Source organism: Clarias gariepinus, chromosome 14 (genome assembly GCF_024256425.1).
Source record: "Clarias gariepinus isolate MV-2021 ecotype Netherlands chromosome 14, CGAR_prim_01v2, whole genome shotgun sequence".
NCBI lineage: Eukaryota > Metazoa > Chordata > Actinopteri > Siluriformes > Clariidae > Clarias > Clarias gariepinus.
Window position 1 is genome coordinate 11,794,411 of NC_071113.1, and position 22,828 is coordinate 11,817,238.

At 36.8% G+C, this 22,828-nt stretch overlaps 1 protein-coding gene across 1 annotated transcript in view; it reads left to right on the forward strand.

The window, feature by feature from the left end:
- Positions 1–22,828, forward strand: part of LOC128541727 (E3 ubiquitin-protein ligase rnf213-alpha-like) — a 40,239-nt gene that overhangs the window by 1,277 nt on the left and 16,134 nt on the right. The window contains exons 3-27 of the mRNA XM_053512281.1: positions 587–1,468; positions 1,552–1,796; positions 1,931–2,092; positions 2,730–2,929; positions 3,231–3,517; positions 3,630–3,880; positions 5,213–5,425; positions 6,804–6,996; positions 7,350–7,405; positions 10,039–10,201; positions 11,932–12,081; positions 12,173–12,271; positions 12,381–12,503; positions 12,597–12,786; positions 12,902–13,075; positions 13,204–13,356; positions 14,503–15,125; positions 15,220–15,379; positions 15,637–15,854; positions 16,809–16,946; positions 17,066–17,227; positions 17,323–18,559; positions 18,686–18,870; positions 18,971–19,126; positions 19,226–22,804. Coding sequence (XP_053368256.1) covers positions 587–1,468; positions 1,552–1,796; positions 1,931–2,092; positions 2,730–2,929; positions 3,231–3,517; positions 3,630–3,880; positions 5,213–5,425; positions 6,804–6,996; positions 7,350–7,405; positions 10,039–10,201; positions 11,932–12,081; positions 12,173–12,271; positions 12,381–12,503; positions 12,597–12,786; positions 12,902–13,075; positions 13,204–13,356; positions 14,503–15,125; positions 15,220–15,379; positions 15,637–15,854; positions 16,809–16,946; positions 17,066–17,227; positions 17,323–18,559; positions 18,686–18,870; positions 18,971–19,126; positions 19,226–22,804 — 9,999 coding nt within the window. The remainder of the gene's footprint in view (positions 1–586; positions 1,469–1,551; positions 1,797–1,930; positions 2,093–2,729; positions 2,930–3,230; positions 3,518–3,629; positions 3,881–5,212; positions 5,426–6,803; positions 6,997–7,349; positions 7,406–10,038; positions 10,202–11,931; positions 12,082–12,172; positions 12,272–12,380; positions 12,504–12,596; positions 12,787–12,901; positions 13,076–13,203; positions 13,357–14,502; positions 15,126–15,219; positions 15,380–15,636; positions 15,855–16,808; positions 16,947–17,065; positions 17,228–17,322; positions 18,560–18,685; positions 18,871–18,970; positions 19,127–19,225; positions 22,805–22,828) is intronic.

Sequence of the window (22,828 nt, forward strand, 5' to 3'; positions counted from 1 at the left end):
TGATCAAGTTCATCTAGTCCTTACCTATATTGTTTATGTTAACCTTTGTCCATTGCATCATTTTAGTTGTAAATTCAGTCAATGTGCATCACTTTTTATATCTGCAGTCTTTTAGACTGGCAGAACTAAATGATTATGGGTTAATTAGTGCCTAGACACTTATGGAGCAAGAATCCATCAGCCAGTTGTCCATATTTCATCTACGGCTAATAAAAGCACATTTATTGATTTGACTGTTTTCAGTATACATTTTCATTGATTATAACGTTGAGTTAAGGGTGTTTTGGTTTTAAGCAAATTTCTTTTTAAAAAGATGGATAAACCATGAGATGTCCCTTGCCAATAAAATACTAATAGTTGTTAAATAGTTATTGTTCAAAATATTCTCATAAGAGGTGAAAAAATGAAAGCAAGTGGGATAGCTTGTGAGTTTCAGGTTTGGTTGTAACAAACTTAAAAACATAAAACCCATCACATGGTTTTTTATATTATATTATATTATATATATATTATGTTATATATAATTTCAGTATCAGTAAACATGTTAAAAAGTTTTAGTGACCATGTTGCTCTCTGTTCTCCTCAGGTAATTTCAAATCCAAGTCAAGATCAAGATGGTTATGCCTCTGAGAGAACCCACAATAAAATCTCTACTGTCAAAGAACATGTTCCACAAGATGGCGCCAGTTGGTCTTCTGAAAAAGCAACTGAAGGAAAAGTCTGCTCATCTATTGATACTCTTTTGCAAAACAAACATACACTACCCAATGTCCAGGATAAAATGTCCTCCCAGTCACATCAAACATCCTCTCTAAATTTTCCAAGTACCCAGGCTATGCTAGGGAATACAATAGGTGAGAAAAGCATGAGTGATGCCCAATCATTTACAGCACCACCCGGCATAAGGTCCTCTTCTTCTGAAGCACTTAGCCAGGGCAATGTGAAGCCAGCGTCTGTCAAGTGCCAGCTCACTCAAGATCATATTGAGGTGGAAATGAACAGTAGCTCTTCTAAACCTGATCCTATAAACAATCTTAAGACAGAGTCCCCGAAAGATGATTTTTTACCTCCCAGACTAGATCAGCAACTGCAGTCTGTACAGTGCACCCTGTCAGATGCTGCTACTCAACCACAGATAAAAGACCTACATGACCAAAAGACACCACCTAGAGTGAATGAATCGAAAAATGTGGTGATAACCAGTCAGACACAGACATCCACAGCTGGCATATTGTCTCATTCATGTGATTCAGGCACTAAAGTGCCTGTTAGTAGTTCTCATGGGGACCTCGCAAAAGCCCAGACTGAAAACCTGAGCCAGCAATCTTCAGTTCCTATGCAGCCCTCAAACAGCCTTACAACAAAAAACACAAAAGAGGAAACACACTTACTGCAATGTACCACTGGACAGGATGAGAACCAACAAAGTGTCTTTAACAGCTTAGTATTTGGGCCATATAATAATGAGGTAAGTGTTACTCCTCAAAAAAAATATTATATAATTTTTAAAGACACTTGCTTAAGCCTGCATAAACATTTATCCAACTCTAGGAAGGAGCTGCTGCAAAACCCAAAGTAGACAACATTGGTAACAAACAGCAAACTAAACACAAGGATGTCTCAGCACAAAAAAAAGAAGTAAATGACCCACAGAAGGAAAGGGGCGCAGCACCCCCTAAACAAAGTTTTAACATTGAGAACCCTTTGCCTCAGGAGAAAAATGTTCCTTCAGACCAAAATGATGAAAAGGGTTTTCAAGAAGTGTTGTCAAAGGAAAAGAAGAGCAACCAGAAACAGTATGTTTAGCTAAATCTCAGGGTCTTTTACTTCCTTTCCTGTCATTTAAGTCCATTTTAAATTAATCTATTCCTTCTTTTATTTCTTGAAATTTTATCATTTGCTGTGTTTGTTTCTTAATTCAATCTATTAGCACAGCAAACCAACAACAGTATTCCAAAGACATCACCATTTTCTTCCATGCTGTCTTATCCAAAGACTTTAACATAGACCCATCAAGAGACACTGTTACAATAAGATCAGGTGGTTTAGGAGGGAATTGGAAAAAAGATATTTTGAAAATGGAAATCACAAGGTAAGCCCCTGAAATTAGCATTTATGCATGTATTAATTAATTAATGAGGAACATTCAAATCTGGGACTTGATTGTGACAGAATACAGAAAATAACAAAATAACAAAAAACAGAATGCGTGTAATGTGCAAGTGGTGTTGGTGAATGATTTTATGTACAGTTCCCTCAGACACATAAGTCTCTTTAGCAAGTTGGCAAAGTTATCCATCAATTTTCATGGATCAAGCATTCCACTCGCCGAATGTTCACAGGAACGACACCAGTGGGCTCTGAGCCACTTCGGCTGAGATTGTCATTCACATGCATATGGCCTTCTTTAAAATTTTCACACCATTTAAATGTTTTACCTGCAGCTAAAAATCTTGTCACTGTGCTAGAAGTCTTCTGTAAATTCTATAAAGTTTTACACCATTCATGAGAAAGTCCCAATTTGAATTAGATGTCTGTCATGCTATTTGTCTGTTTGTTTGATTGATTGATTGATTGATTGATGGATTGTTCATATTACTTTGATTAGCAAACATTATTTATTTAGTTATGTAATACAGTGCAATTAACAACCCGCTCAAAATTAATTCACATTTACATTTCTGTCTGGATTTTCCTCACCTCATTCCACCCTCCAAACTCTTCTGCAGAGACCTAGGACAGGATGGTTTTCTTGTGCAAGGAAAACTGGAAAGCAGTAGAAAGAATGTTGGAAATAAGTGTATTCCTTATAAATATGTTGTTCTTAAGCCAGACAAAGACCCTGAACATGAATATATCTACAAAGACAATGCAAAAGGAATTGTTAACCGTTGTCTGATAATTAAAGAAAGCTTACTTACACAACAAGGTAAGCTTTTTAAACTGCCACAAAAAAAAAAACAAAGATCTTACTATGTGGGTAATTTTTCCTCGAGAAAGTACACACACACACACACACACACACCAATCAATGCATACCATACTGGTGCACACTTTCAGCTTTTATGCTAATCCAATATTAAATAAATATTGGAACACCTGCTTAGCAGGTGTTTGTTTATTGCCCAGTTTATAGCCAAAACAAATGTATTGGGCTTCTGATTCCAATACTTTTGGAGGGAACTGTATATTAAAGTGTCATAACTATATCATATTATATTGTTTTGCAGGGGATTGGCACCAATATGATGACATAATATGTACAAAGCCTTCACATGGTATGGTTGAAAAGATTAAAAACTGGTTTTTAAACACGAAGCCTGATATATTGAGGGGAAGATATATCGCAGGACGGATCATGTTGGATACAATCAGTGATATCCTTAGCGAATGGAGTGAGCTAAATGTGAGTAACTTCATGGCTCAGTTGGAGCAGTTCTTCAAAACATATTCAGATCCCCATGTGTATGAAGAACAAGGAAAACGATGGGACTCTTTGCAGTATGGCGAAAACCAGGTGTGATATAATATGTAAAATAAATAGACCACATAACATCGCCAATACTTATAATAATTTTATCTGTGCATTTTCCTTGTTTATTAAAATCTTTTTAAATGTCATTTTTCAGGTGAAAGAACTTATCACACATTTCATGCAGGACAAGATTGCATTTTTTCAAACATGCAAAAATATTCAAGAAATAATCCAAGATCAGCCAAGAGTAATGGTCATCTTGCTGCTGATTTATCTAAAATATAATCTATATATGGATCCCAAAATGGTTTATGATATTGGCTGGCTGCTTCAGCTTCCTAACCTGACAAAGAATGAGTTCATTTCCTACTGGGATGTGCTTTTACAGCCTCTTCCAAAGGAACGGTATGACTTTGGACTCAATATATAGTTGATCCAGTTATTGTGCTTTATATTGAAATTAAATAAAAAGCTATACACACAGTTGCAGAGTTAATAAAAACACTTGTGCAATCTTGCTCAATCATGCAATTAGCCAATCATGTGGCAGCGGTACACGGAATCATGCAGATACAGGTCAAAGAGATTTAGTTAATATCTACATCAAACATCAGAATGTAGGAAAAAATGTGATCTCAGTGACTTCGACTGTAGCTTGTAGGTTGGTGTTGAAAGGGCTGGTTTGTGTATTTCAGAAAATGCAGCACGGTGGTGTAGTGATTACCACCCCTAGCACCGGGGTCAGGGTTTGAATGCTGCTGATGGTCTGTATTCCCAAATTGCCCAAAGTGTGTTTAAATCCTGTGATGGATTGGCACTGCCTTATGTCCATAGTCTCCTGGGCTAGGCTCCAGGCCCCTGCGATCCTGTACAGAATAAGCAGTATACACATTGAATGTATTTAATGTTTTAGCATATCTGTTTCAAGGTTTGATTGCTGCTCTGACCATGCAAATTTCACTCGTTGAAAGGTTTTTCTTTTGTTTTCTGTTACATTTTGCATAATGAGATTTTTTTGTCTGAAAATCCCAGATGGTCAGCAGGTCATGAAATTCCTGTCTGCCACCATCAATCATGTCAAAGTCACTTCAAATGTTTTTGCATTTCGAAGTTTTGTGAACATTAACTAAAGCTTTTGACCTGTATTTAAATTATTTTATTTATTGTGCTTCAGCTATCTGATTAACTGATCATTGCATAAATGAGCTAAAGTTTATACAGTGGATATAAACGGAAAGAAAATTAACTAAACTAATTGCACATTTGTGCATACCGATTAACATGTACTCTGAGTTCCCTTCAGTCTTATTTATTTATTTATTTATTATTGTAAAAAAAAAAAAAAAAAAAAAAGACCTAAAAAATTGCAAGTGAAATTTTTGTGCAAACCCTGCCATCTTCAACTCTGTAAAGGTCCCCCAATACCTCCCCATGCCTCCCTTCCCTGAACATGATTTTATTTAAAAATCTGTTTGTATATCATAACTGATGATGGTGAAAATTTGATTTTACATTGGTTACTTTCAATCATCTGACATAATTTATCTTTACATCACAAAAAAATAGAATTATATCAGTTGTGTTCACTTTTTATATCCACTACAGTTGATTTCAAATGTGTTACTATAATTTTCTCCTCACATGGATTGGGTATATTGGTTGTTCTTTGTATTGTCTTACACACAAACATATTAATATTTTTTAATAATATATATATATATATTTTTTATTTAACAGTGTTGCGTATGCAATCATACAATTTTGTCAGACTGCAATTAACCTCAGAACTACAAACTGGATTCTTGTTCTTCCTTTCCTGCATTTTTTGGAGAAAGACAGCAAACCATTTGAACCAAACATACCCTTGACAGGGCAAGAGTCTGAGGTTTGGGCAGGGTTTAAAAGGCTCAAAAATACTAATGCTCATATTACAGACTCCGAATACACAAGGTATTGTTTTATTTGTCATATCCTATTTTATTTTTTTTTTTGTACTAAGTGTTCTTGTACAGGCGGCACAGTGTTATAGTGGTTAGTGCATGGAGTTTCCGTGTTTTCTTCCTGTGCTTGGTGGGTTTCCTCCGGGTACTCCGGTTTCCTCCCACAGTCCAAAGACTTGCAGTTTAGTCTAATTGGTGTTCTAAAATTGCCCATAGTGTGTATATCTATGTGTATCTTTGTGTCACCCTGTCCAGGGTGTACCCCTGTGCTCTAAGTCTCCTGCGATAGGCTCTAGGTCCCCGTGACCCTAAATACAGGGTAAAGCAGTAAAGAAGATGAGTGAGTGAGTGTTCTTGTACAGTGGCAGGAAAAGTATGTAAACCTTTCGGAATTTCATGGTTTTCTGCATTATTTTTGTCGTAAAATGTGATCTGATCTCTATCTTAGTCAAGAGTATTGGCGAATACTTTGTGTAATGTGCCTAAAATAATAAGACAAAACATTCTGATTTCATGTCTTTATTAAGAACAACCATAAAACCTCATAGTGCTAGTGGAAAAAAAGTATCCTTTAATGACGTTAATGACCTCACAAAAAGCTAATTGGAGTCAGGTTTTAGCATACCTGGAGTCCCAACATAAAACATAAAACATCCCAACCATAAAGTTTGGTGGGGTTTGGTATCATGATTTGGGCCTGCTTTGGTGCATCAGGGCCTGGCCAGCTTGCAGTCATAGAGGGGAAGATAAATTCCCGTATCAAAAAAATTAATAGGATAATGTGAGAATGTCTGTACGTCAGTTAAAACTCTGTAGAAGTTGGGTGATTCAACAGGATGATGACCCAAATCACCAGAGCAAGTCCACAACAGAATGGCCTCAGGACAACAAAATCCACCTTTTGGAGTCGCCAAGTTAGATCCCAAACCCGATAAAAATGCTATGGAATGACTTGAAGAGAGACACAAAGAATATGGCAGAGCCAAACGCAGTTCTGCCAGGAACAATCGGCAAAATTCCTCTTGGTTGATGTGGAGGTCTGATCTACAGGTAGAGGAAGTGCCTGGTTGAGGTGACTGCTGCCTAATCAATACCCTTGACTTAGATGAAGATCACATTTTATAACAAATTAATGTAGAAAACTAAGAAATTCCAAAAGGTTCACATACTTTCTTTGTACTGTATGTTTAGTTTAGAATAGCAAGATGCAAATGTGATGTAATTTGATGTATAACTGTTGTATATCACTAAAATAATTTAAGCAGTGGGTTAGTGCACTATTTAAAGTGTGTTGTTTGTCATTTAAAAGAAAAATATGTGATATAGTACCTTTCCATATTTTCTTACATCGAAACTATATAAATCTCTGTCTTTTCTCTCATTTACAGGGCACTTATAAAGGTCATGGAGGCCCATAAACATTTACTTGTCATAGATCCATTACTTATCCGCTCCTGGATGTGGGTGTTGGGTTTGAACAATTTGTTTGAATATACATCCTTCAGTCCGGTGGATATTCTAGATCTCCTTGTAATGCTGAACTGCAGACTTGACAACAAAGCGTTGTTCCATAACAGAGATGTAAGGAAAACTTCAGGCTTAGTTTATTTGCTTAGTGTATTTTATACTGCATAAATTGTGAGATTTTGCAAAAATAGTGGACATGTTAATATGTTAAAATATGGACTACACTGGTAAGAACAACATGATATCTGGGCTAATTTTTATCTGACATGTTAAATATACTATAACAGAAACATTTATGACAATTATGATGACTGACTTAATACTGATGTCCTAATACTTAATTAACAAAATGCTTAATTACTATTAGTTTTTTTTTATATTCACTTAGTTACTATCACATAATTTTGCAAAAAAAAAATAATTGGATGAAAAAACAAGTTTACTTGATGAAAACATGTGTTTTACAGGACCTGAAGCAGTTGTTATCAGAGCTCCCTGACATAATTAAAAACCGCCAAATCAGGTATATGATGGTTATTTAAAAAATAATAATATTATTAACCCCAATTACAAAAGAAATCGGCACAGTATGGAAATTGGCGACAAAAACAAAAAGTCTCTTTATTTTGTTCTATAAAGCAAACACTACAACAACGCATTATTTTATGACTTATTATGTAATCTTTTGTTTGTTAAAAATATATGTCACAAGCCAGCCCTCAATCCGGCACTTCCAGGTCACCTGTAACCGGTTAGTAATTATCTTTCGGCTTTATAATCACGCCGAGAAAATCAGTCAGTGCCGCAGTATATAACTTTTGTTTTGTGTACCCTCGACTCGTTATTGACCCTGCCTGTTTTTGGATTTCTTTTACACACAGAGTAAGTTTAACCTGAGCACTCTGTTTCCGTACTAAGCTCCAGCTCAGGTCTAGTACACGTACAGAGGCCAAGTTGTATCAGACCATTGTCCAACAGGACGCTGTTATAGATTCACATCAGCAAAACCTTTTACACATCTCCTAAACATTATCTCATGTCAACCCAGTTCCAACATCTATCCTCCGCACTCCCTTCAACTGTGACACCCTTAGCTTGACACAAACCTCGTCTGCCCAACCCTCAACCGTAAATAAAAACCTGTCTGTGTTACCTGTTAGAGTGCTCCCTGCTACTCAAGCTCCATCCCTCGACTTTCCTCACTGAACACTCCAAGGTGGGGTATATTATCACCCACCTCATGGGGAGAGCCTGCAAATGGAGAGCAGCTGTCTGAAACACTAATTACCTTTGCTGTGCTACCTTCTATGCCTTCCCTGGGGAGATGAGGAGGGCATTTGACCGGTGGCAGCAGGCAGGGAGCTTGCCAGGCAACTTTTGAAGCTTCGCCAAGGCAACTTTTGGAGCTTTGCTACTCAGTTAGACTCTCAGGGCTTGTACAACACCTTCCTTAACAGGCTCGCTGAATTAGTCAAAGCTGGTTTCTCAGTTTTCCTGAAGACCTCAAAGGCCAGATGGATCATGCAGGGGGGTCACCTCAGACAAAGGTGCCACACCCCTAGCCAACACTGTCTCAGAGCCAGCACCTCTCCGATTCCAGCGACTTCAACCATCCCCTTGGCCGAACCCATGCAGGTAGGGTAAACCTAGATTTTACTGGAAGAAGAGCAAATTCAGACAGGGGCTTGTCTCTACTGTGATCAGGTTAAATTAAGGCCCCCTTAGTAAACCTAGGCAGACTGCAGGGGCCTGCCCAAGAGCAGTCGTCTACAGTACTAAAGAAGTGCCTGCAGTTTTTATTAAATCCCTACTTCTCCCCTGAGCACATCACTGATTGTCTGCACCCTTGATGGTATGCCTCTTCCGCAGATCATCCATCGAACCATCCCTGTTATCCTAAGGACATCAGGAGACTACTTTAAAGAGATTTCCCTCCTTGTCTTGAATAATGCTCAGTCACAATTGGTTCTCGGACGGCCCTGGCTCATCCATAACTTTCAGATCGTCTGGAGAAACAATGCAATCCTCAGATAGAGCTCCCGATGACCACTTGCCTGAAGTCTCACTCCAGCTACGACCTCCCCTAAGAAGTTCCCTGACCTCTTTGCAGTTATGCACGATTATGCAGATCTCAAAATGGTGTTCAGCAAGTCTCGGGCCCTTCTTCCTTACAACCCTATGACTGCAAGTCTGATGTCTATAGACTTTCCTGAACCGCTTTGTGAGCTCCGCGATTCTGGCTCCAGAAATAAGACCAGCAACAAACAAAACAAAAAGATCTCAGACCTCTTCTGATCCCTCACAGACCCTGGTCCCACATTGCCCTTAACTCCCTGACTCCGAGGGTCACACGTGTCCTAATGGTGGTAGGCTGCTTTTTAAAGGTTACCCACTTTTTTCCCTTAGCTGGTCTCACCACAGCCAAAGAAACCGCTGAGCTTTTGATCATACTTGTTTTCCGGCTGCATGGACTCCCGACAGACATCAGCTTTGACCGTGGACCCCATTTCGCTGCTCAATTCTGGTCAGCCTTCTGCAAATTAATCAGTGCTACTCCCAGCTTATCTTCAGGGTATCATCCACAGACCAATGGCCAGACAGAAATAGCCAACCAGGACCTGGAAATGCAATGTATGACCTCAAAGAAGCCCCATTCTTCCATGGATTGAATACGCTCAGAACTTCCTGCCAACATCAGCCACTGGCCTCTTTACATTTTAGTGTTGCCTTAGGAGGGAAGGTCTCGGTTGCCTCTGCCCAATGCTTTTATACATCTGTGCTAAAGAACTTGGCTGAACGCAAAGTTGAAGATTCACCAGGCCGTCTCAGCCTTCACACGTCCCTAGCTACATTTAACCAACTCGTGTCTCTGTTGCCCAAATGCTTAAAAAAATGTACCTTTTAAAATTTACATGGTTAATAATCAAATAATGTGTTCGTAAAGTTTTCAATACAGTACCAGGTGAATAGACTACGGTGAAAAAACTAATGACTCTTTTTTGGTTTCATTGCTAATTTCCATACTGTCCCAACTTTTTTGGAATTGGTATTTTACTTTGTATTGTTACTATGTACCCTTATAATTTCCCATATGTCACTTACAGGAATAAAAAAATAGAACAAAATGAGTAATAATATTTCTTTTTTTTTTATCAGGTTTAAAGATAAGGCCTATAGTGACCTTTGTCTGACAAAGTGCTTCAGCCTTTTGGCTAAAATCTGTCGAATTTTCAAGAGTGCATACAATTCTGATGTTCTTCTGGAGTGTTTGAAACTTTTCAATTTGATCATGGATTTGGGAGAATATTTTAGTGAAAAGGTAATCATGTTGTTTAAAAAAAGGATTTTATAGGTAACATTGCAAAAATATTTATTTTCTTTGTGTATAGTATGTGATAGTAACTTATGCTAAGTTAGCTAAGTTCTTAGAGATGTAGACAACATTAAGTTGGTGTGTTTCATGAATGGCACTCAAAATTCTAAAAAAAACACAGAAAAATATTATGTTTTACGGCCTACACCGAAGTGCTAAATCTAATACTTACAACTTATAAACATTAACAGTGTTGAGAATTGGGTAATGATTAAATTTTTTGTTTTTTACAGCTCGATACTGCAAAATCAATTAAAATATACCACTCGGTTACCTTTTTGTCACAGGACCTGACTTTACATCTAAATATTATTGTGCACCCTGTAATTTTTTGTTCAATTAAATAATTTACCACAATATTTAAAAATGGGAAATTGCAATAAGTAAAAATACAGTATATCACAGAAATCTAGTACAGTGGAACCTTGGATTATGAGCATAATTTGTTCTGAAGTGTGCTCGTATTCCAAACACTCGTACACCAAATCTAAATTTTCCCATAAGAAATAATGGAAACTCAAATTATTCGTTCTACAGCCCAAACAAAATAAATACATAAAAATGATTAATACAAAATATAAATAAAAAATAAAACAAATTAACCTGCACTTTACCTTTAAAAAAAGTAAAAATAAATCCCGACAGATAAGTGTTTCCGTTTGTGCACACACGCTGATTGTGTGTGTATGTGTGGTTGTGTGTAATGTGCGTGCACACATTAACGGAGAGACTGTTTAATCGGAAATTAGCATGGAACATTGCTAGTCACACTCGCGTGAGTGCATACTAACGTAATCACTGCTGTAAAGTAAAAAAAACAAAACAAACAAACCGGCACCTTACCTTTAAAAAAAATCACGACAGAGCGGAGTTTCTGTGCAAGGCAGAGGGTGTGTGTGTAACACACACACACACTGCCTTACACAGAAAAATCGCTCTGTCGCAATTCTTTTTAAAGGTAAAGTGAAATGACAGGGTGATATGGGGGGAGAGAAAAAATGGATTTTTACCCTCTAATGAGAATTGCTTTTGCTGTACACACGCGCTTACAAACACGAAATAAAATGTTTCACACACACACATGGTCACAGTGTTATAGTAAACAGTACACACGTGCACGGATGTTGATTATATCAGTGAGAGACGAGCACTAAGACCCAGCAGGGGAGACAATTACCTACAATTCCGCAGTGCAAGAGAGAGAAAAACTGTTGGCTCAGTTGTGATCACGTGCGTGATACATGATACTCGGTGCTCATAAACCAAGACAATGCTTGTTTTTCAAGTCAAAATTTATTAAAATCTTCTCATCTTACGGAACACTCGTAAACCGCGTTACTTGTAATTTGGGGTTCCACTGTACACAGTATATCCACTGAAAAGTCACGAGAAAATGTTTTTGCTGACTAGCTAAAGAATGAGAAATTTTCAATAGTTAGACCGCTGTTTTTTAACATAGAGCATTTGTGACACGGGTGCCAAATAACACTACTACTACTGCTAGCACTGATTGTATAGTCACTTCTCAAGTTGCAAAGAAGAAACCCACTTGGCAATCTTACAACTTCTAGCCACCACCTTATACATAAAGTGTGGTGAATTGGAGAAATTATGTTCTATTCTCTTTCATGCCAGGTTTCTATCACCTTAATCCATTATAAGGTGTTGTTTTAAAGGAATCAGCTGAGGCCCAGAGAGAGAAGAACAAGAAGATTTTTATGCAGACAGAAAGAACTGTAAGGGACTGGCTCCAAAATGCTTTCTCTGAGCCATTACTGGACTACTCACACGGCTACACAAGTTTTACTAACATTCGTGAAGTTGAGGTAGGTAGTTTTTTTAATTAATTTCCTTTACAAATTTTAATACTAAAAAATCAAGAATGTAACAGTTATCTTGTTATCTACTGATGATTAGACATGGAGTAAGGTGATTTCGCTATCTTTTGCTAACGAGAAATTTTGCTCAACATGGAGAGACTCGTTTTTGTTACAGTTTGAAGGAAAGTTGAAGCAGGTAAGAAAACAGGTGTTTTGTGGTTTTTAGTTTAATATTTGCAAAATATGTACAGAAAACCTAAATCTACTGTACCACAGGTTTACAAATGTTGGTTTATTTTTATTAGGAAAGCCCAATTCATCAGATTGAAATCTACTGTAGCCAAGTAGAGGAGGTGAACTTCAAGTATCCTGTATTGTCTTCCTCTTTTGAAAAATGTGCATTAGAGGCTGTGAACTCTGTGTGTCAGGTATTGATAACATAAATTATTTTGACAGTTACTAAAAAACATTTTTCTACATAAATGTATAAGGTTAATATCATGCTTGTTTTAATAAATCAGAATGGATCTGAGAGGACTTTGTTTACAAAACTCAGAAGCCATGACTTTAGTAAATTTGGAAACCTGATATCTGCAATTGTACTCAAAGCCTGGCCTAAGACTGAAGACGGAAAGTATAAAGAGGGTGAGGAGCTGGTGGTTAAACATCTCTTGACATGGCCTACAGCAAGCAAAATCTTTCAACTACAAGGTGTGAATTCACAACTGTACATGCTGTTACTTTACTCTACATGCTGAGATCTGCTGCTAGTTTATTCTTATTTGTTGAGGTTTTGCACAGCAATTTTTTTTTGTTTTTTCCTAAGGTGCAAAAGGGAAACTCATTGATCAACTCTCAGATAAAGCCAGGGAGCTAATGGCCATGGCAGGCTCTGCATTCAGCTGTGTTGCACAAAAATTTATTCAAGGAGATATAAAAATAAATATCTTAAATCAGATCCTCGAGAGAGAGGATGCATTTACTGAGCTTTTGCGGATTGGTAATCACTCTAACATGACAGATAATTATTCAACTGTATACAGTATATGCATGTTACACTTTGATGTGTAACTTCCAAGAAGTCAAGGTCTTTATTGTACTGAAATTTGGATATAAACTTCTCTGCAGATGCATTGTGCGATGATGGACGATGCAAAGACAACAAAGCGGTGAAAACTCTGCTTAGAAAAAGGAAAGACGAAATTGAGGACATCTACCAAGAAAAAGAGTTCATTGCATGCTTACTGCGCATGTGCACCAAACTCCAAAAACACATCGAAGGTATTAGAACATTTTTTTGTGTTTAAATAAATGTATAGTAATTCTATTCCTAATTCTTGAATTGCAGTTCCAAACAGTGCAACAAATTACATACTGTAAGATGATCATTTATTTTAAATGTTAACAAGAGGCAGGCTGAGTTTTTGAGTTACGAATGGAAGATTTTATTTCGACAAAATTGAAATCATCAAGTGACTCTTAGTAAATAATACACAGGTAGAACACACTGGTGTGTGTGTGTGTATATATATAAAAAGAACTGTCCTCTGACTTTCAACTGTTTTTACTTTCAGTAAACTTAATGTGTAAATATTTGTATGAACACTAAAAGAGTCAACACCATAGGACATAAACTAAAAATGTTTCACAATGTGTCCCTGCGTATCACAGTGCGGACATGGCAATTTATTGGCCTAGCCACATCAGCAGTCCTCATGCCTCCCTGCAGCATGCCTAATGCACGTTCACGCAGATGAGCAGGGACCCTGGGCATCTTTCTTTGGGTGTTTTTCACAGTCGGTAGACAAGTCTCTTTAGTGTCCTGCGTTTTTAGAACTGTGACCATAAATGCCTACTTTCTGTAAGCTGTTAAGGTCTTAACGATCATTCCACAGGTGCATGTTAATTAATTGATTATGGTTAATTGAACATGCATGGAAAACATTGTTTAAACCCTTTACAATGAAGATCTGTAAAGTTATTTGGAACATTATTGTTGAAATACACAGTCCTAAAAAAAAAAAAAGTTTATTTTTTTGCTGAGTATATATATAGTGTACAAGTGTATATACTTTATAATATATGTAAGTAAGACAAGAAGCGGAAATAAGTATTGAGGCAGAGGTGTAATGAAAGATGGTAAGAATGAAGAATCACAAACAATTCCAAGCCTTTTGCACAAACAATTCCAAGACTTTGCTATGTGGGTGTATCCGTGGTTTTATATAATCCTTCATTAATGAGGCTTATATGCCTCTTATTATATAATAATAATAATAATTATTATTATTATTATTATTGTTATTATGACTATTATTGTTGTTGTTAATTATTATTATTATTATTATTATTATTATTATTATTATTAATAATAATTCCATGATGTTGTGCAATAATAATAACAATAATTACTTTAATAATTCACAGTTGACACTGAGAAGCTTGAAAGGAATAACACAGTTAATGTGGAGCAGATGTGCCTTGACGAATTCATGGAAGTTCATCAGCTTGATGAGAGTTCTTCTGATGTGACCGGATTAGTCACATATTTCAACCTGTGTGATCTCACTAGAAAGATGGCAAAGCGACTGCATGCTTTAAGAGACAGCTACATTTTTTCTATGTGTTGGGAAAACCAAGCCAAGACACTCTCGTCTATTGAACGAGATGATGATGATGATGATGATGATCCAGTGAAAGAAACTGAGCCATGTACATTAGAGTTCATCTGTGCAAAAATATTTGTGCCTTGTGACAAAGAATTTCAAAGCATCTACAACAGTCTTAGGGATGGCTCTATCACATTGCAAATGGTCAATAGTGTCTTTGGGGTCTATAAGGACAATTATGAGGGGCTAAAAAAGGATCTGGAAATTATGTGCAAAATAAAACCTAAAAATAATAGGCGGTGGATTAAGGATAGAGTCCATCAAATCCAACAGTATCATCATATACACTTAGCAGCAGAATCAGCTAAAGTTATCATGGAGATCAAGGAAACCCTATGCCCTGAGGGAAACTTCAACATACTAAACAGACTGCTTGAAGTCGTGAGTATTATTATCATTATTGTAAAATATGATTATAATCATTTATTAGAATCTTTAAACTTACAGGAGCGCTAAAATATTGACTGTTTTTCAGAGTAAAGCTGATTTTATGGAGGCAAGCTTAGATCATATTGATGACAACTTAATAAATGCCAAAACAGTCCTGGAAGACATAACAGAGAGTCGCAGACTGTGTCTTCAGGAGCTCAGCCTCAGAAGAAACTTTGCTGAGTGGGTCAAAGTGGCCTTGCCAGGTCGGTTCTTAAAACCTTTAAAAAACTCACGTGGCACAGACCTGTGCAGTCAATATTGTCTAAGCCTTAAACATAGATATCCGAACTTTAAGATATTTGAGCTGAGATTACAATTTACTTCCATTGTTCCAATGATTTTATTGAAATCATTTCACATAATATAACATCATTAAATTTTTTAATACTGATTAAAACTATATAAAACTTAGTATTTAAATGTATTAATTTATGAAATGTATTTATTTTTATATTTGTAGATATCAGTCAGCTTAAGGTGTTTGTTGACCTTGCATCAATCTCTGCTGGAGAGAATGCTATGGATGTTGATCGGGTGGCCTGTTTCCATGATGTTGTGCAAGGATACTCTTCCATGCTTTATGGGCTAAGTGCTGATTCTGATTTTGATGCTTTTAAGAAAGCCCTGAAAAAACTGTGGAAAGCGCTGGAAAGCGACAGCAACATTACAAAAAAGCTGGTATGCACAAAATGATATATTGTCATTTAATTTTTTTATTTATTTATTTTGAAAAAAAAATTCTTAACTTTTACAGTTTGTTTTTTGTAGTAATTGAAAATGTGGGATTAAATTGGGACTTGTGATAAACTTTCTGAATGAAGGCATAAAACTGAGATTTCAAATTCAAATTTTATTTGTCAGAAGAGTTCATGATATCAGAATCAGAAAGAGTTTTATTGCCAAGTACACTTGCACGTACAAGGAATTTGTTTTACACAAATTTGTCGGATTTTAGACAAGACAAAACGACACGACAAAAAACAAACAAAAAAATGAACAACAAATGGAGTATAATGTGTTTTTTGTTTAGTTTTTTTTTAACAAATGGAGTAGGGTGTGAGATTCCAACAAATAATTCAAATAAATATCTGTGGTATATTACACAGTGGTATTGCATACAATATTGCACATATATTTTTTACACAGTGAGAAGAATGCTCATGAGGTTTATTAGTTAATTTGCCAGGGGGGGAAAACTGTTCTTGTGCCTGGGATTATATAAAGAAATAAGGGTAAATTTTTCCTCTAATAAATTTGTTCTGTCATTCTGCACAATCATAAGGCCCAACTTGACTTGAACGCCCCTTAAATATGATATTCCTACGTATAAAATAGTGTGACAAGACTTTACTTGGATTTATACGTTTTATGTGACTTTTTGTGCTAAAAATGTTTTACATGTTACTAAATATATCTCAAAAAATCAACTCAGAATAAATATAAATAAAACATTTAATAAATTAAACATCAGTTGACAATAAACATTTCTATGTACAATAAAAGTCTACAAAGTCTTCACAGGTTTGTTTGCTTATGAGTAAGTATACTATGGCTAATTTACAATATTGTTGATAGTTTCGTCTGTTTGAATACATAGAAATGTATGCACTTTTATCTGCTTTGTATAAATAGAAAGACAGCGCTCGTCACTTGGAGTGGCTAAAGTCAGTGAAAGAGAGCCATGGCTCAGTGGAATTGTCCTCCATCTCTTTTGCCACAGCCATAAATGAAAGAGGAGTATATTCCATCACTGTTCAAAACCAAAAAAAGGTTTTTATTTATGTTGCTTTATCAGTATGAATGTGCATTTCAATTACACTATTATTTTATTAAAAAATATTTAAGTGTAATCAAATGCATTGTGACTTACTGTATGTACTTTGCTTCAGATCAACATGGAAACTGCACTCAAACTTTATGTCCCTGAGGGACTTGGAAAAGAACAGGAGATCCGCTGTTATTCTTTGGAAGATGTAAGAGATCTTCAAAACAAACTAATGCTTATGTCTGGGAAGGCAGAGCACAACAATGAAGTTGAACATTTCACTGAGGTAGAATAATCTTGCCATTGTCAGACATTTGACAGACCTAAGATACGCATGTTGGCTAACTTTGGTGCCATAAAACTTGCTATTTTTTTCCTAAGGTTTTTGACCATGTTCAGAGACTAGCTGGAATATTTCTTGATCTTCTTTCTGCTGGAAACCCATTATTCAGAAACTGGGATGCAAAAATCAATTGTTTTGTCAATTCTGATCATCTCACCAGCCACAGTATCATGATAGACTTTAATTTGAGTAGTATCCCTGAAAAAATTGCAATAGATGGTAACGTCATTGAACACCTACCAAAACTTTGCCGAAAAATGGAACAGTACCTAAGTGACTGGAGAAAGTTTATGGAAAAACAGAGATCTGAAAACTACTATCTTAATTATTACACTGCTGAGCAAATTGTCTATCTTTGTGAGCAGCTCTCTTTAAAACATTTAAATGAAGACTTAAATGAGTGTACATTGATGATGCTTTCTTTTATCAACCCTAAATCTTCCACATCTAATGTATGGAAAACATGGAACCTTTTATTTCAAGATTCAGATGCTATGATATCTGAGGAAGGCATTAATGGTGTACAAGATGTCTCAGACAAAGATTCTGGGTTAAGCACATTAGATTTCATTTGGAATAGGTATATCACAGACATGAGGACCTTTCTTCCAGATACATTGGATATCTCTGGTTTAGGAAAACTTCTTGAGAGGATGAACAGTAACTTGAACTTGGATTATGAGGATGATGACCAAGAAGAGTACATGTCTTTTGATCCTGACGAAGAGCCAAAAGAGATTAGAAGAGAGTTGCCTAAGGGGCTAATGCTGGGCCATCCCAATCTAATAGTTTGTCCCAAAGAAGAAATCCTGACGACTTGTCTTAGCGTTTATGCTGTCAGCAAATATGCGCCACTTCCATCATACGATGAAGTCCTACTGTGCAGTTCAGGCACTCCGTATGAGCAGGTGGAACTTTTTCTCAGGCGCTGCCTCACCACTAGAAATACTGGCGACAAGATTTACACCCTGTTGTATGCTGATCTCTTAAGTTATGAAGTCAGTTGTGCTGTGGAGCAGTTGTTTAACAACCTTCATTCTGCATCAAGGCAGGATTACAAACTTGTGATTATTTGTACCATGGAACAAGAACATGCTTACATCCCCTCAGCATTTAGCAATTTTAAGCTGCACCTAGTTCCAAGAGAATCCTTAGAGAGGCTCCAAAAGTATCTTTGTAGACACTTTACAGTACCAGAAGAAGAGACTAGCGCTGCTACTGTATTCAAAGATGGGCAATCTGTTGGTATTGTGTCATCAAAACGAGCGGGAGTTGGTGAGTAATATAAAACATTAAATATAAAAAAAAAAAAAAAAAATTTATGAAAAAATCATTTGTTAAATTTGTTTAATTTAGTTGAATTAAAATAAATATATCCCAAAATGTTTTAAATTATTTTAGGAAAATCACTGTATGTTCAGAGGCTGTATGAAAGGCTTGAGGCATCTGAAAGACCTGGAACTTCATGTTTGAAGTGTATTCGCTTAACTGAATCCATAATCGATGAAAGTGTTATCCTTAATTCATTGCTTGAAACACCAAACCAGAATGGGCTTGTGATCTTTCATTTTGATGTTACAACTGCGGTGAGAGTTTAATTCTTTGAAAGTCTATGACCTGTCCAAATATATTTAAATAATGTAATTTTATATAAAATTTTGTGACTTTTTATTTAATTTATATTAGGTGCAAAAAGGATTGCATGAGTTCTTATTTAAACTGTTAGTTCTTGGCTATCTAATGGACACTGAAGGACGTATGTGGAAACGCAGCAGCCAGCACTTGTATGTCATTGAGATGTTACAACACGCCACTGAAATTCCAAGATCTGCTGCAAGACTAGTATGTGTTTTACAAAGTATCTTTTTCTGTTAATTTACTAATAAATCTTTATTTTAAAACAGGAGAACCTATATGATGTAAAGATATTTTCATTTACAGGATTCAAATGTAGCTTTCACTGACGTTTTCCCCAAAGTGCAGTGCAGACCACCTAAAGAAGTTTTGGAACTGGAAATGAGAATAAAGGATGATCCTAGCTTTGAGATTGAAGATCCACTTATGGATGATGAGTATTTCAGAAGTGAAGCCTATCAGAGGCCTTATCAGTATTTGATGCGCTTTCAAGAGGGTATTGACCTTGACAACTTCACCTTCAAGGGAGTTGAAGGCTCTCATGCAGAATGCCTTCAGATGTTGTTTTTCTACTGTGGAATTGCTGATCCGTCATGGGCAGAGTTGAGGAATTTTACATGGTTCCTTAACCTTCAGTTACAAGATTGCGAGACATCTGTTTTCTGCAACATGGAAATTGTTGGAGACACTCTGAGAGGTTTCAGAAAATTTGTGGTTGATTTCATGATTTTAATGGCCAAGGACTTTGCTACACCATCATTAAATATTTCAGATCAAAGTCTTGGAAGGCAACAGGTACACCTAATGGATGCCAATGAAGAAGATCTGGCTCCATTCCGCATCAGGAAGAGATGGGAGTCAGAGCCCCATCCATACATCTTTTTTAATGATGATCATGAGTCTATGACCTTCATTGGTTTCCACCTCAGATTAAATAATGAGAATGGTGTTGATGCTTTTGATCCATCAACAAACAGAGTCATAAGGAAGAACATCATGACAAAGCAGCTTTATTTTGGTCTCCAGGGTAACAAAGTCCCTTTTAACATTAACTTTGATGACTTACCAAGAAGTGAAAAGATTGAGCATTTGTGTAGTGTTCTTGGTGTTAAATGGCCATCAGATCCTGATGAGACCTACCAGCTCACTATGGACAATGTATTAAAGATGATGGCAATTCACATGAGGTTCAGGTGTGGCATTCCTGTCATTATTATGGGAGAAACTGGTTGTGGAAAGACAAGACTTATCAAATTCATGTGTGAACTTCAAAGAAGTGGAAACCCAGCAGACAATATGAAACTGGTAAAAGTTCATGGTGGCACAACTCCTGACATAATTTATGCGAAAATACAAGAAGCTGAGTCAGTTGCATCCTGGAATAAAGAGAAACATGACCTTGATTCAGTAATTTTCTTTGATGAAGCCAACACTACTGAAGCAATTTGTTGTCTGAAGGAAGTGCTTTGTGACAATTCTGTCAAAGGGCAGAAACTTCAACCCAATACTGGTCTACATGTTATTGCGGCTTGCAATCCCTACAGAAAACATTCAGATGTGATGATTAAAAGGTTGGAAGGAGCAGGTTTGGGATACATTGTGAAAGCTAATCAGACACAGGATAAGCTGGGCTCTATTCCCCTCCGCCAGCTTGTGTACAGAGTTCATGCATTACCCCCAAGTATGCTTCCATTAGTGTGGGACTTTGGGCAGCTTGATGACAACACTGAAAAAATGTACATTCATCAAATTGTTAAGAGCGTGGTTGAAAACAACTCCATCAGAAATAACTATATCAAGATGCTTAGTGATGTTTTATCAGAGTCACAGTGCTATATGAGGAAGAGAAAAGATGAACGTAGCTTTGTTAGTTTAAGAGACGTTGAACGCTGCATGCAAGTGTTTGTATGGTTCTACACCAATCATCAAATGTTTTTTGAAGAATTGGAAGCATTTTTGAAAAAGAAGCAAAAACAATTAAACACTGTTGTTGAAACAATGTCCAAAGATCCTGTTGAATGGAGTCTCTTGATGGCAGTGGCAGTGTGCTATCATGCATGCTTGGAAAAGAGAGAGCAATTTTGGTCAATACTTGGGAGTTATTTCCCGAGCTATGTCAAACAAAGAAAGGTAATGCAAGAAATCTCCCAAATACAGGATCTTCTTCTACATGATGTACCCCTAGGTAATACAATTGCTAAAAATAAGGCATTGAAGGAAAATGTCTTTATGATGGTGGTGTGCATTGAACTGCGAATTCCACTATTCTTAGTTGGTAAGCCTGGGAGCTCAAAGTCTTTGTCAAAGACCCTAGTAGGAGATGCAATGCAAGGCCAAGCTGCACACTCTGAGCTGTACAGGAAATTGAAGCAGATTCACCTAACATCCTACCAGTGCAGTCCTCACTCAACTGCAGAGGGAATCATTAATACATTCAAGCAGTGTGCTCGTTTTCAAGAGGGGAAAAATCTAAAAGAGTATGTCTCTGTTGTTGTGCTAGATGAGATAGGCTTAGCTGAAGACTCACCCAAAATGCCTTTAAAAACCCTTCACCCCTTACTGGAAGAAGGTTGCATTGATGATGAACCATTACCCTATAAAAAGGTTGGGTTTATTGGCATCTCAAATTGGGCTTTGGATCCAGCCAAAATGAATAGGGGAATCTTTGTCTCTCGAGGCGACCCAGATAAAACTGAACTAGTTGAAACAGCCACAGGAATTTGTTCTTTGCAACCAGTGGTCCTAGAAAACATAAAGCATCTCTTCGAGCCTCTGGCAGCTGCCTACCATGAAATTTGCAGCTCTAAATCTAAAAGTTTTTTTGGCTTACGTGATTACTATAGCTTAATCAAGATGCTGTATGGTGTTTCCAAAAATTCTAATCCTTCTTCAGAAGAAATTGTTCATGCAGTGTTGAGAAATTTCAGTGGCTTGGATAATGTGGATGCTCTGAAAATCTTTGCTAAATCACTTCACATAAAACATTGCTTGAATGACCTCAGTTCTATTGATCTGGTAAGGCAAAACATCACTGGCAAAGCCCAGAATGAGGACTGTCGCTACCTTCTTATACTTACCAAGAACTTTGCAGGCCTTCAAATTCTACAGCAAAATATCTTCATGGACAACAATCCTCCGGAGATCATCTTTGGCTCAAGCTTTCCCAAAGACCAGGAGTACACACAAGTCTGCAAGAATATCAACCGTGTGAAGATCTGCATGGAAACTGGCAAGACTGTTGTGCTTTTAAACCTTCAAAATCTTTACGAGAGCCTGTATGATGCGTTAAACCAATACTATGTTTTCCTGGGTGGTCAAAAATATGTGGATCTTGGCCTTGGGACGCACCGTGTGAAGTGCCGTGTGCACAAAGACTTTCGACTTATTGTTATTGAGGAGAAAGAAGTGGTCTACAATCAGTTTCCCATTCCACTAATTAACAGACTTGAAAAACATTACCTTGACATCAACAGTGTCCTACTGAGTAGTCAGAAAGAAACTGTCAAACACCTGCAGAGCTGGGTCAAACATTTTGTGGCTTCAAAAAATCAACATTCTATTCCACACAAGTACATGCCTCAGGATGTTTTCATTGGTTACCATTCAGATACTTGTTCCTCTGTGATACTGCAAGTAGTGGAGAAACTAAGAGATGACATTGAGGATGCAGACATCCAAGACAACCTGTTAAAGGAAGCAAAGCGTGTCTTATTAAATTGTGCCACCCCAGATTCTGTTGTAAGGTTGCAGTATACTAATTTGCCAGATGTAGAGACAGGGCAACTGCTCAATATATATTTTGAGCAACAAAAACACCACTCTCTGGCAGAATTCATTGTTTCTCATATTCCAAAGGGGCATCATAACAATTACATCTTTACAGAGGTAGGAATTTTTATCTTTTCTTGT